The 13,208-nt window shown below is 39.3% G+C and overlaps 1 protein-coding gene across 2 annotated transcripts in view; it reads right to left on the reverse strand.

Moving 5' to 3' along the window:
* Positions 1-3,306: 3,306 nt before the first annotated feature.
* The window catches only part of TET3 (tet methylcytosine dioxygenase 3), a 91,948-nt gene continuing 82,046 nt past the window's right edge, over positions 3,307-13,208 (reverse strand). For both annotated transcript variants that reach the window (XM_081333956.1, XM_081333955.1), the window contains exon 10: positions 3,307-12,893. In XM_081333956.1, the coding sequence (XP_081190082.1) occupies positions 11,056-12,893 (1,838 nt within the window). In that variant the 3' untranslated portion in view covers positions 3,307-11,055. The remainder of the gene's footprint in view (positions 12,894-13,208) is intronic.

Here is a 13,208-nt window from a genome sequence, read left to right on the forward strand (position 1 = left end):
TAATTCTAGGTTTGATCTCTCCTTGATAAGTTTCCATCCATTATTTTTAACCAGCCAGGGTTAGAAATACAGAACTGAGTATCATCTGTATATTGATAATATCTGACCCCAGGTTGGCAGGTAATACCACCCAGCATTTTTATGTAGATTTTAAAGAGAGGGGGAGAGAAGTCAAACCCTGTTACCCTCCACAAATGCGGACCTAACCCCAAGCCCTGAAACAAGTCCAAAAGGGTCAGTGGTATCAAAAGGTACTGGGTAGTCAGGGAGCATGTGGCTGGATGCACCAACTCTATATATCCCTGCTTCTCCATAAGTCCAACTAATATGACAAAGGCTGTCTGCAGCCTGAAACATGACCAAAACTAGTTCAAATACAGATAGTCCTTGACTTACAACCATTTGTTAAGCTACCATTCAAAGTTACTGTGGCACTGAAAAAACTGACTAATGACTAGTCATCACACTTATGACAGTTGCAGCATCCCCACAGTCACACCATCAAAATTTGGGTGCTTCACACGGTGGTTGCAGTGTCTCGGGGTCACATGATTGGTCTTTGTGACCTTCCCTGATGGCCTCTGACAAAGTCAGTGGGAGAAGCCAGTTTGCTTCACCACCATGGCAAAAGATGTAAAATCGGGCACGACTCATTTAATGACTGCCTTGTTTAGCCTGGAAAGTCTGGTCCCAATTGTGGTTGTAAGTCAAGGACTCTCCGAAAGCCATTCCCTCCAGGTTCCTCTGGAGCTGAAGCCTGAAAGGGACATTTGGAGACTGGGTGATAATCGTTCATGATTATTGGGTCCCGCAATGTCTACCCGAGGAGGCATAGCCTCCTTTAAGGTTGAGGGAGGCAACCTATTTCTCTCCCCAAAAAGGTTTAATAAATTTGTTGAATTTCAGGTTGCACAAGGATCATGATAATTGAATAAAAAATTCCATTTTTAAATTAATAAAATTATTATACAGAATTGGAGGCAACATTCCTAACAGTGAGGACAACCAGTGGAACAGTTTGCCTCCAGAAGTCATGGGCGCTCCATCACTGGAAGTTTTCAAGAGGAAACTGGACATTCACCTGTCTGAGATGGTCTAGGTTCTCCTGCTTGAGCAGGGGGCTGGACTAGAAGACCTCCAAGGTCCCTTCCAGATTCTATTCCTATTCCTATTCTATTCTAAGTTGCAAGGAGTTCAAAATGACCTGAAGGGACAACTTTCAAGCATGTATGTGACATACTAATAGTCTTTCTAGTTTCTGTATTTTAACTAAGAAATATTTCAAATTAAATATGTCACATATTACATGTATTTGCAATTTACTCATATTCTTGTATTGTGATACAAAAATTCATATTTGGTTGCACATCTTTTTCTACAGATGGCATGTGGGGAGCATTGCAGGAAGTAATAGGTGGGAGGAGGAGGCTTGTGCATTAATTTGGTGATAGGCTGGGAGGAGGCTCAGAGGGTTGACAGGAAGAGAGATACAGATACAGAACCAGAGATATTCGTGTATATATTGAAAACAAAGCCATTCATAATGTGTTTTTATGTATTGGTAATATCTAGTTCCCATCTGATTTAATGTCTTGAAGTATTAACATCTTATCTTCATATAAATAACTTAAATGAATGAATGTGTGATTTTCTAAGTAAATATGTGGCCTGCAGGGATCCTATATAAGATTTAATTTTTTATTCTGGTTTGTGTTGCCTGTAGATCACATCACAAGGGGCTGTAAGCTGAGGGCATCTGATTTTATCACAAACGATGCTGTGCTTCAATGGTTAGATGACCTAGCCCAGGGCTAGACAACCTCGGCTCTTTTATGACTCATGGACTTCAACTTCCAGAATTCCTGAGTCAGCATAGCTGACTCAGGAATTCTGGAAGTTGAAGTCCATGAGTCATAAAAGAGCCGAGGTTGCCTGCCCCTGGGCTAGCCCTAGAGATCGGTTTTTGAACAGAGGTCTTTTTAACATTTAGCTGTTATTGTGTTTCACTAATCTAGATGAAATGTTAATATATATTGCTAGTCCATGTATTATATGCCCTACCCTAAATAAATGCTACTGAAGCTTGTCACCGATGATATCAATGATGGATTCTGCAGCCTGTTCACCGAGGACCAGATTTGCCTGGCTGCTACTGACAGATGCAGGTGGAAAAATAAAAACATTTCACCACTGTAATCCCCATGATGTAATCCCTAATAGGGCTTCTTACTCATGCTGAAACAGATACACCCCTTTCATTTTCCTCCAGCTGTGATCCTTTGGTCTCTTCTTGCGCTTCACTTTGTGAAGCTCCTCAGTAAATCAGGATGTATCTTGGGATTGCCTCCCCAGGAGAGGCCATGTAGGGACAATACAGTCTCTTGCCTACTCTAGGCCATGACCAAGGCCTCAACCAAACTGCCCACCAGACCCTCAGAAAAAGGCCCTCTCTAAAAGGAAACCAAGTCCATCAGTTGCCGGGACTGGGCAATAAAACAGGTCCTGAAGCCTGGGGTGTCATGAACCTCCATAAACTGGGCTTTTTAGCTAGATTCAGAAGATGAATTGGCTGCTCTTGTTTCTGTTTTAGCCAAGGCTAGAAGTAGCTAAATAAGTAATCGATTCACGTGGTTTGATTAACTATGGCTTACTGAAAATCAAAATTGGTTGAGATCACAGAGCACACCAAATCACAAGCATGCAAAGTAAATAAACTCACTGTGTCATCCCAGACTGACTAACCATTAGCTCAGTTGCCTGTACTTGATTCAGAACTGTTTCACAAAATGATTTTGCTTGCACATAAGTAGTGAAGACCACCCTTGCAATATGCCTTTCGGTTGGTGAAAACAGTCTCATAAATAACCTGTCCTAGGCCCTGATCAAATTCAACTGCATTTAGTATCTTGCTCCTCTTGGATTTGTAAATGGATATATTTACAGTGTTTAAATTCAATATGCTTTTAAAAAGACTCTTAAAGGATTGGATTTTTTTAGGGGATGGGTTGAGTAGAGTCTAAAATACTAAGATGAACCCAAGATGGGACTCAATGCAGCCAGAGCCCCCATGGAGCGAGTGGTGGCTACCAATTCAGCCACACTGTTGACAGAAAAAGGGCTGGGGATTAAGATAAGGGAAGGAGGGGGGAAGCCATTTCTTGTTCAGTTCTGAGGAAAAATAAATGACAGACAGAGCTAAAATGAAAATGGAATGGGATTGCATGAGAGGATAGATCTGTGGGCCATATATCCAGAACAGGACAGCCCTGTATTTGTTGACTGGGAGAAAAACACACAGAATTTGAGTGCAAAAAATAAATATAAAATTTATTAAAACACCCACAATAGTTTAAAGATATCCGGAATAATACATTTCACAAACCAGTTGGCTGTGTAACATAATAAAATACAAATTAAAAAAAAGAAAGTTTCATACTTGCCATTTTTTGCATCCTAGAAATAAATTTGCCAAGACATTGATGGGGGGGGGGGGGAGAAAGTATGAAAGAAAAAATGCAAGGAAATTATACAAAATAAAATTATCAGCATAGACTTACTGTACTAAGGTTATCTACAGTTTAATACACAAGTCCTATTGCCTTGAGACATTGTAAATCTACCGTTTGTCAACCAACCCCAGATAAAACTTCATTTCAAGTAGCCACAGTCAAATCAACAAAGAAATCTTCAAGTGTGGTCACAAGGTGGCCTCCGATGGAGGTCTCGTTTACCCAATATGAATTCAAGAAGACAAGAAATCAAACACCGTGAGTAGTCACAGCCTTCCGTTAACTAAACTGAATTAGTCTGCCAAATCTAAACTGGTCTTTTCCTCATTGCTTTAAATTAAAAAAAAAACATTTAAAAGACTGATGTAAAATTTGTTTAAAAGACAGATATGAATGAAAAATAAATGCCAAAAGCCAGCTAAATAGATATTTCCAGAAACTGAATAGCAGGGAGCAAATCTCCAAAAGCGAGAGCTAAAATGAGAAAACGCAACCAAAAATTGTTTGTAAAATAACAATAAATCCCTGATACTGGAGCAGAAGAAAACATAGCCAATTTGCTTTACTATGCTTGGGCAAGAAGACAAAGAATAATTTTTTAAAAAAAACTGTTTTGATCATGTAATAATAATCTTTCTGCATGCAAAAACTCAGTGCACTCATTGCTTTTAAAAGGGACAGCAATAAGATTAGTTTGCTGTTCAATGTAACAGCTACATTTTGCCATTTTGAAAACAATGTTCCAGATATTAAAAGTGTAAAATGGTATCATTTAAAGGTATCTTTTACTGAAGCTTTAATCCAATTGGATACATTGCTAACAAACATTTGCACATCAAGATTAAATTTTGTCATGATCTTGCTTTCATTTTACTAATCAGCCACACAAGAATCACCAGATGGTAGCTTTGAAATGTCATATCTTTTTGTTTGTGCATGATAATAAAACCAGGATCCTGTTGAATCTGCCCCCAAAACGTTTATAAGAAAAATGTTTTTGCAGAAAAAGATAGAACTTTATGCCAAATTTTTATTTTCACTTGAAACAACTATTTTATTACTGATCATATTTTTTAAAAGATGTTACTTCTCAAACTATTTTTTCATGTTGGTCACATTCTGCTATGAGGTACTTCAGGAAGACCCTGCATATTGTCAAGAATGCACCAGCTCTTAAATGCTTCTAGAATATTCATTCCTCAAGATAGTTCATTAATATTGAAAGTGAGAAATTGCCCAAGAATAGAATGCAAAGGTACAGTTACTAAGATGTCAAGTACAATGTTGAATTAATAAAATACATAACCTTATTTCTAATATTTGCAGCCATGCCATTATTTATAACTGAATCACAAGTTGCCACAATACTCTGTTTTCTGAGGTATTTTGAATGTATTGTGATAACAGCAAGCTTATATGAGAAAATCCTGGTTCTCTACACTTTAAGCAAATTCTATGAACAAAAGTGAAAAAGAGAGACTGAAGAAATGGAAAATAAATAGCACCAAAATAGTATTTTGTAAAAGTTTTAGACACATCTACTTACAAATAGTAAATACACAAAGCCATAATAGCAGGTTGAAGCTGACTTATTAGACTAAAGATTAGCCAACCTTGTATGATCAGATCCACATTCACACCACCTGCCCAAACCTAGCCTGCTAACAGGCTGGACCCTTGACTGATATTGACCTCAATACGTATGTTCACACTGAGGTGTAAATACGGTCCCACAAGGACATTTCCTTGGGTAAGGCAAGCAGCACTGGGGTGACAGCCCTAAAGTGTTTGCTGTTAACAATGAAAGCAAGCAAGCAAGCCAAGTAAGATGACAACTGCACTGCTTTTACAAATACCTGTTCTCTTGGAGTGACCTCAAAACTTCAATTAAGCACCCATAGTTTTGCATAATAGTTACCAATATACAGTAATATGGATTGTTGCACCATGCACACTTGCTAAATTGGCACAAGTGTTACTGTGAGAACAGTTTGCAGTACCTTAATTTTCTTTATTTTAAAGAAATGGGTTTTCATTTACCCATTTGTATCAAACAATTTGTGGCTTGATCCCAAAAGCCCTTTCCAGAGATGTTAATTTTGTAAAAATACAAATTTTACATTCTCAGAACCAGCCCTAGGAGTGCAGAGCTGTCAAACCAGAGAAACCTGTCCTGGATCTACATACATGTAAATGAAATCAGATTATGCAGTTGTGTATTTTAGATCCAGAACAGACGTTTTAGAAACTACAAATATTTTAAATACTCAACCTTTCTGTTTTTAGTTAATTATAGACTTCTCTGGTTAGATAATAGCACCTAAGCAAGATGGAATCTGTTCCCTCACCTTAAAAAGCAACTTGTTTTTAAAGAACTCATCAAGGTAGCACCTTTTCATTACAAGATTTCAGTTGATTAAAAATATGCCTTTGAATGAGCCTACAAAGCACATTCTGGCATTATGCACCATCAGCTGTATTATCTCAGAATATTTTTGTTCCTTTTGCCTTTAGTTGAGTAGGAGCTCAGCCTGGGCAAGTGTCAGCCTTCCCCACTCAGAGGGGGGCAATGGAATCCCTGCACCTGGGGAAGGGGGGGCATGTTGAGCAAGAAAGGCATATGCTGCGATGTCTTCTTTTGATGCTTCTTAGCTGCCTACTTGTCACAGAGCAGCAACAAGGAGACACACACCCATTAAAAGTTTGTAACAAGTTTTGCAGACAAACAGCCACTTTTTGTCCATCTGGAAAACTGGTAAAGGAATGTCAAGTGCTCATCTGCCACCTGATCCTTCTACGTTTTGTGCATAAACAATGACTGACGCGAACAACTCCCAATTTGACAAAAGAGATGCAAGTGCCCAAAGCAGAGACTATGTCCTAGAGAAGTCAATGAAAACTAGCCAAGTCTTCAAGTGCAACACAATTCAACATTTCAAGAATTTTTCCAGGGATTATGGATTGTTTTTGTCTATAGCACCAGGGTTAAGCTTGATGGCACTTCATAACCTCTTTCCATCATTACATCTCCTCAAATAAATTTCAATTTTATATTTATTTTGCTGTTGATTTATGAATATTCATCTACGCTTGACATATCAGTTCAAAAGACAATGCTTGGAGCATTTGTTCATGTTTTTAGAGAAGACAATGCAATGACCAGGGTGGTGCCTAGCACCTTGACTTCCTGCATCTTAGGATATTCAGTCACAAGTGCCAACTGGCAGATGTTCACCAAGCTTACTTTAAGAATTTTATAGCATTGTTAGCCCTACAGATCTCATTGTGAGTTGAGTTAGACATCCCAAGAAACTATTTTAAGATCTCAGGACTGGTGTGTGTGTGTGTGTGTGTGTGTGTGTGTGTGTGTGTATGTTGAAGCACACAGCAGCACCCCACTGGGACATCTTTGAGCCTTAAGATGCCATTTACCCCTACCCTTCCTAAATACAAATAAACTGTGTCATGCAATTTTCTGAATTGTACAAACCAGGAGAAAATGACAGAGCCGATGAAAAGAATTTCTAACTTCTATCCACAGAGCTACAGCAGAGAATCCCGTGCATAGATCTTTCACATGTAATTCTGAAGCAAACTTTTTTTCCAACTGAGATATGAGGTAGACTTTATATATAGCATGAAAACAACCTCAGACTGCAGCTAGCATTTTGCATTAAAAACATAAATTTATCTGGGATCAGTCTTGTTTTTACTTAAAATATCTTTATGTTAAATCAGGCATATGAAAAAGTATAATTAACCATGAAATCCATGGTAACTCCGTTTTAGGTATTTTGTTATTTGTATTTTGTATTGTACATGTTACTTTGTGATTTTGAACTGCAGTAAATTAATGAATATGCCAGATTTTGATGGCATTCACATTCTATAGATTTAATACTGACTTATGACCAGATTTCTTTATATTTGTACCACAGTCATTCAGGCCTATAAAAGGTATGCTATTTCAGTAAAAACTAGTGATTCCAGTTTAACTTGCTTTGGACTTGCACCAGTTTGAAGAAGAACATAATTTGGTCCTTTTGATTATTAGTGAAAATAAAACAAACTGAGGAGCCAATCCTTGCATTAGCATTTCTCTTTTTCTCTGTATAAACTGATCTGGACCAAATAGGGAACTACTAACTCAACATCTCTTGACCCCCAGGGAGTTCCTGGTTTTTGAACACTCAGAACATGGAACCTTCCTTTTGCAGAAGATCCAATGGACAGCATTTCCAGCTCAGAAAATTATAACCTCAAGGCTGAACACTTCCAAGGACAGAAGTTGGTATAACTAACATGATTTCAACAAATCAGATGTATTGGAGCCCCTTCTTTTCCATATATTTTTTTTACAAATTCTTGTTCTCTAAAATAATCTAAGTGAAGCTTTCAGGTCACCCCAGCAACATTTACCAAATGAGACACTAAGGCAAGGAATTTACAGAAGCTTAAACATACAAAATATTGGGGTGGAAGAGATTCTTTTCTAGTTAATAGATCCACCTCACAACTATCAACGACAGGCAGGCATGAAGTTGGCCTAACAAGGCAAAGAAACTGTGTCTCATGACTGGTTGTTCAGATGGGCCTCCTAGATGGAACCATTACGGACTGCAAGGGTCAGTCCATTTCCTCTGCTTGAAAGCTACCCCTTATCAATACTTCCCCTTCTGCCAATCACCTTAATTGAAAACAAAGCGGCTCTTAAATTGCAGTTCTTGCACCTGCACTCCAAAGTGATACAATTCAGAAAGAATGATTAACCAACATTTTTTACTTTGGGTTTAATTGAGCCTCTAGTGCAGATGCCCTGAAACCTGGCTGATTGACACCAATGGAAAATTAGTGGCTGGTGTCAATATAATCCTATGACACTCAGAAAATTTCCTATAAATCTGCCTTGGAATAATTCCTAACAGCTATGATATGCTCATAGGTATGCATACAAAATCAATTATAATTCATTGATTCTCCTTGCAAAATATAAGCAATTTTACAGAATACAGTAAACAAAAGAAATTAAGGACGGAAAAGCTTGTTAAATATTTTGTTTCTATTTACATTTCTCCCGCAATAATCTGTTTTAAAACATACTGTTCTTCAAGTTACTGGGTATCTCTTTCTTTTAAATCTTGGTGAAAGTGCTTTTTTTAAAAAAAATTTTTTTTTGCTATTTACAGTTTAAAATCAGAACCACATAAAACACGCAGGATGCTCTACAGTGATCCCATGCTCCTGTTGTCAGGCGCAAGGACTGAGAAAGTTTCCTAGTAAACAAATGCTATGTACAGAGTTGGATCTGCAAGCCATCTTTTCTCAAAAGGCACCGGTTAAGTTCAGAAGGTGATCTTGAATAGGTTTGATTCTTCTGCCTTCTACACCACTGAGAAACCACTCGTGTTGGCTTATTAAAGCCAGTGGGGATCTACTCTGGTGAAGGAGTGAGATCTCCATTTTTCTACAGAAAGACCCGTAGTAAAAGGTGGCAAGGATTCTTAAAGTTATCATAAGAGTTGCCACCACCCAATCTGAAGATGGCACAAAAGAAGGTGTGGAAATGTTCTGAAGGTGCCACCTTCAAGACTGAGAGCTCCCATCTCCAATTCCCATGGAGTTCAATGGATATGTTCCACACAGTTTTGGTGGGAGCATTGAAAAACCAAAATAGCTCTTCACGTTTTAGCTCAGAACTTTCCTAGTAAAGGGTGAAATTCAAATGATTTGAAGAAAAACCATACAAAGATCCACTTAATCATGACAGGCAGTTCAAAACATTTATACTTCTATCATTATGATCAATAACTAATACAAAACAAATGAAATGCCCAAAGCTGTTTTTATGTCATTTAGGCAAAATGATGAAACTAGACTGAACTGAATTCCATTCTAATTGAGGAAGGAGGCTCTCCCACCATCGCTTTGGGCCAGGGAATGTCTAGCTCCAGAGATCTGTAGCCACCTCTATGGATCAGGCATCTTATTAAGAGAAGACTAAGAAGGACAGATCAATTTTAAACACTGGATTCAACATTTTCAAAGCTATGTCGTACTGAATTAGTTACCACATACATTTACTTCTCCCTCCCTCTCAAAGGTGGCAAAGTAAAATAAATCTTGCAATAGGTTTGTTTATATTTTTAGGATAACTATTTGCAAGGGGAACTATTTTAATTTGGTAAGCCTGCACCACTGGAAAATACAATACGAATTCCCCCTTTTAATCCAACTGCACCAGAGATGATAAAGAAAGAGGTTGTCTATTTGCTCACTAAAGGTATTGTGGAGTGGTTTCTTAAAGATACAGTAGTTTAAGCTGCCATTTTATTATTAGCGTTGCTTGTCGCTATTATTGTAAGCATAACTAGTTTCCCACCCAAGGAAATTAGCATGGTTATATAGTACAGTACTGCAAACTTAAAAGTTAAGTTAAATAGCACTGCTAACAAAAGGAAAAAAGAAATCTTATGTCCTTACTATGTAGTTTCATTCATCTCATAGAATAAAGAGCAAGAAATCAAGATGCCAAAGGTTATTTTACCTAAGTTTGCTTTCCCTTGATTTTTCTTGCCTATCACTTCCATTTCCTTTTTTCCCTTCTCTGTCAGAACTTCATTTTAAAAACTTTTTTTCCTCTCCAAATTAAACTGGACTCACTGAATAAATGATTTAAAATGGAGCAGTAAAACTACTGCTTGTGGTGTAAATCGCTATCTTTTTCTTTTTTTACCTGATAATAGAGATAAAACATGCCTTGAAATTTACAAAAGCAAAATGTATCTGCTGGTAGATCTCATAGTCCTCCGTTTTCCTTCTTTTTCTCTGCTCAAGTTCACTATTTATGCTACTGTTCAGGATCTGGTAGAAGACTAGTGAGGGTCCAGCTCATCTTACCAAGATCTGAAGCAGAGAAGGCAACGTCAGTTGAACAGTTTTAAACACTGTTCCGACAACTGAGCAGGAAATGGTTGCTTATCTGGAACGGCACACGCCTTCTTCCCGTATCTTCCCAGCCACTTGGGGCCTACTGAATCAGTAAGAAACCACCATGCCTCAACCACTGAACCCTATTCAAAGAGTCCTTTGACTGAATTGGAAATTCATGTTTCTGGGTGGTCTCCAAGGGAAGATATTTATCAGCCCCAACAGGTGCAAATTTGTACCTGATTTATGGTGGGGTGTTGTCTTTTTTGTTAATCACGTAATCTGCTTCAGAGTTGTAATAACTGCAGTTAAAAAAATCCAATATACATTAAGTATTGGACATGGAATTAAAAAGCCATCCTTTGTAAAAGGACACTATAAATTTCTTTTGCCATTATTGTGATGTACAGATTTAAAATGCAAAGATATAAATACTAGATTACTGAAAAAGGTTGACAGCAATAAGTTTCTTTTACTCAACTCCCAAGTGAAAGTACAGAAACTTTACACTTGGCTTGATATTCTGTTTCTCTCCAAAGGAAAAAGCACCACAGACCAGCACTGCATTTCAGTGCTGCCAGCATTGAGGTAACGTGGCCCCTGGAGAGCTGTCATCTTCTCATATCCAGCGGTTGTACGGTCCTGTTACCTTGGTGTAAGCGTAAGAGGATACAGTGACCGCCGAGTTGGTGGGAATGGCCAAGGCCTGCCTCTTTGGGACCAAGTCTTTCTTCTCCTTATGTTGGGGCTCAATGGCCAAGTTGCCTCCCCACTTCCGCTTCTTGCCAAGGTTTTTGATGTCCTGCTGAAGACCGAGCCTCGCTGCCTCCTCTTGCCTTGCCCTTGCCCTTTCTGCCAGCTGTTTCATTTTTGCTTCCCAAAGGGCAAGTCCGTGATTGGGCTGGTTCAAGTTCTTATGCTGGTAGAAGACCAGAGAGATGCGTGTGGGGTGACATCGGTTCGGTTTCTTCAGTGGGGTGGTGGCATGCAGCTCTCGCCTTGCACACTCAATGAGGATGGAGCCGTGGGCTGGAGCTACTGCCACCCCACCAATGTTTTCATCCAAAAAGTTGTGTTCACTGTCTGACCAGACCTCTTCCTCTTCTTCATCATCCTCTTCCTCCTTGATGTTCTTCTCGGGTGTTTCTTCCATGCTGTCATCCAAACTAAAGGAATCCCAGTGTCTTTCAGCCCCCAGCAATGATGTACTTCCTTCTTCTTTCAAGGAAGCACACGGGGGCTTCTCTGCACAAACACTTGAGGTTGTAGAGGGCAATGAGGCAAAGGAAGTCCATGATCTGCTCTGTAGACCTGTGTTTGGTGTCGGAGTTCTCCTCTCCTCTACTTTACTAGCATGCCAAAATTCATCTTGAAGTCTGGAGCTTCCCTTGATGGAACCGAAGTTCAATTGCCCAAGACCCCAAGGTTTCTCCTGAAGGTCTGAACTGGCAGAAAACAGGGATGGGCTTTCATCAACTTTGCAAGGGCTCCATGATTTCCCTAGCATATCAGGGCTAGGTGACAGATTCTGCCCCTCCCCTGGAAACAAATTCCACTGCTTCTCCATAAGGTGGGATTGTGATAACCTGCTAACATTTGAATGGGAACCAAACAATTCTGATTTACTCTGGGTTCTTGCATTAAGCATGCTGACACTGTCATTTGGCGTAAACACGTTCCACAAGCTTTCGGCATTACTATTTCTCTCAGGTTGGGACTGATTTCGGTTGATTTTATAAGGGCTCCATTGTTGCTCTGGACCACCGTTCTGAGATAACCTGGATAGATCAGATGGGCTCAGGTTTGGATTTAGGCCATTGAGAGCAGGTGATCGAGAAAGGGACTCTGTGTGTGTCAAGGAATCAATTGGTTCTTGCTTGATTGTTCGGTTGCTAAAAGAGTTTGTATTTTGTGCAAATGACAAGGCTTCTGCAGGAACTGAGTGACATCTCTGGGGAACAGCTGGGGTCTTGCCTGCATGTTTGCTGGCTTTCTCATAGGTGCGCTGATGGTGATTTTTGCTCCGTACAGCGGGTGTTATGTCATCCAATAGTTCAGTATTTCTGTAAGCATGGCTCAAATTATTTTGTAAGTTTTGGACGTCAGGCTTCTTCTCGTAGGGGCTGCTTATCCAGGGTGCATTCTTGTTCTCACTGTAATTCAAAAATTGGGAGTGGAACATATGGTTGCTGGAAAATCCGTAATACCCGAAAGATGGAAGAGAGAACTTTGAATGCAACCCATTCATGGAAGGCAGATTAGGTTGTGCATAGTATGAATGATAAGAGTAAACGCTGTTCATGCTGTATGGGTCAGAGGGTCTGCAATTGCCAAGCACCGAGTAGCTCTCCACCACTGCATTCCCATTGTACTTCAATGTATTATAATGACTCTGAGGTTCCACCTTGATGGAAGATTTGATGGATGGCTGGGGGAATCCACTTTTCAAAGCTGTATCTGCAGATGCACAAAAGGAACCGATGTGAATTTGCAGAGTCACTGGCTTCCTTAGCACAAGCACTGAATCTGGGCCGTGGACTTGGCTGAGGAATTCTGGGAGCATCTTTTAAATTATTAAAAACCGTGAGGCTTTTTGCTCTCTGTCAACCTCACCTATTTCACAGAATTGATATGACAATACATGGAGAAGGAGATGAGGTAATAATTTACTGTTTGTCTAGGCTGTTCCTGGTGATTAATAACCTGATATGCCCTTGGAGGAATTAGAACAGAACAAAAATGACTAAGGTGATGGAGCCCAATTACTTTGCT

The sequence above is a fragment of the Vipera berus genome, assembly GCF_964194415.1.
Source record: "Vipera berus genome assembly, chromosome: 8".
Lineage (NCBI taxonomy): Eukaryota > Metazoa > Chordata > Lepidosauria > Squamata > Viperidae > Vipera > Vipera berus.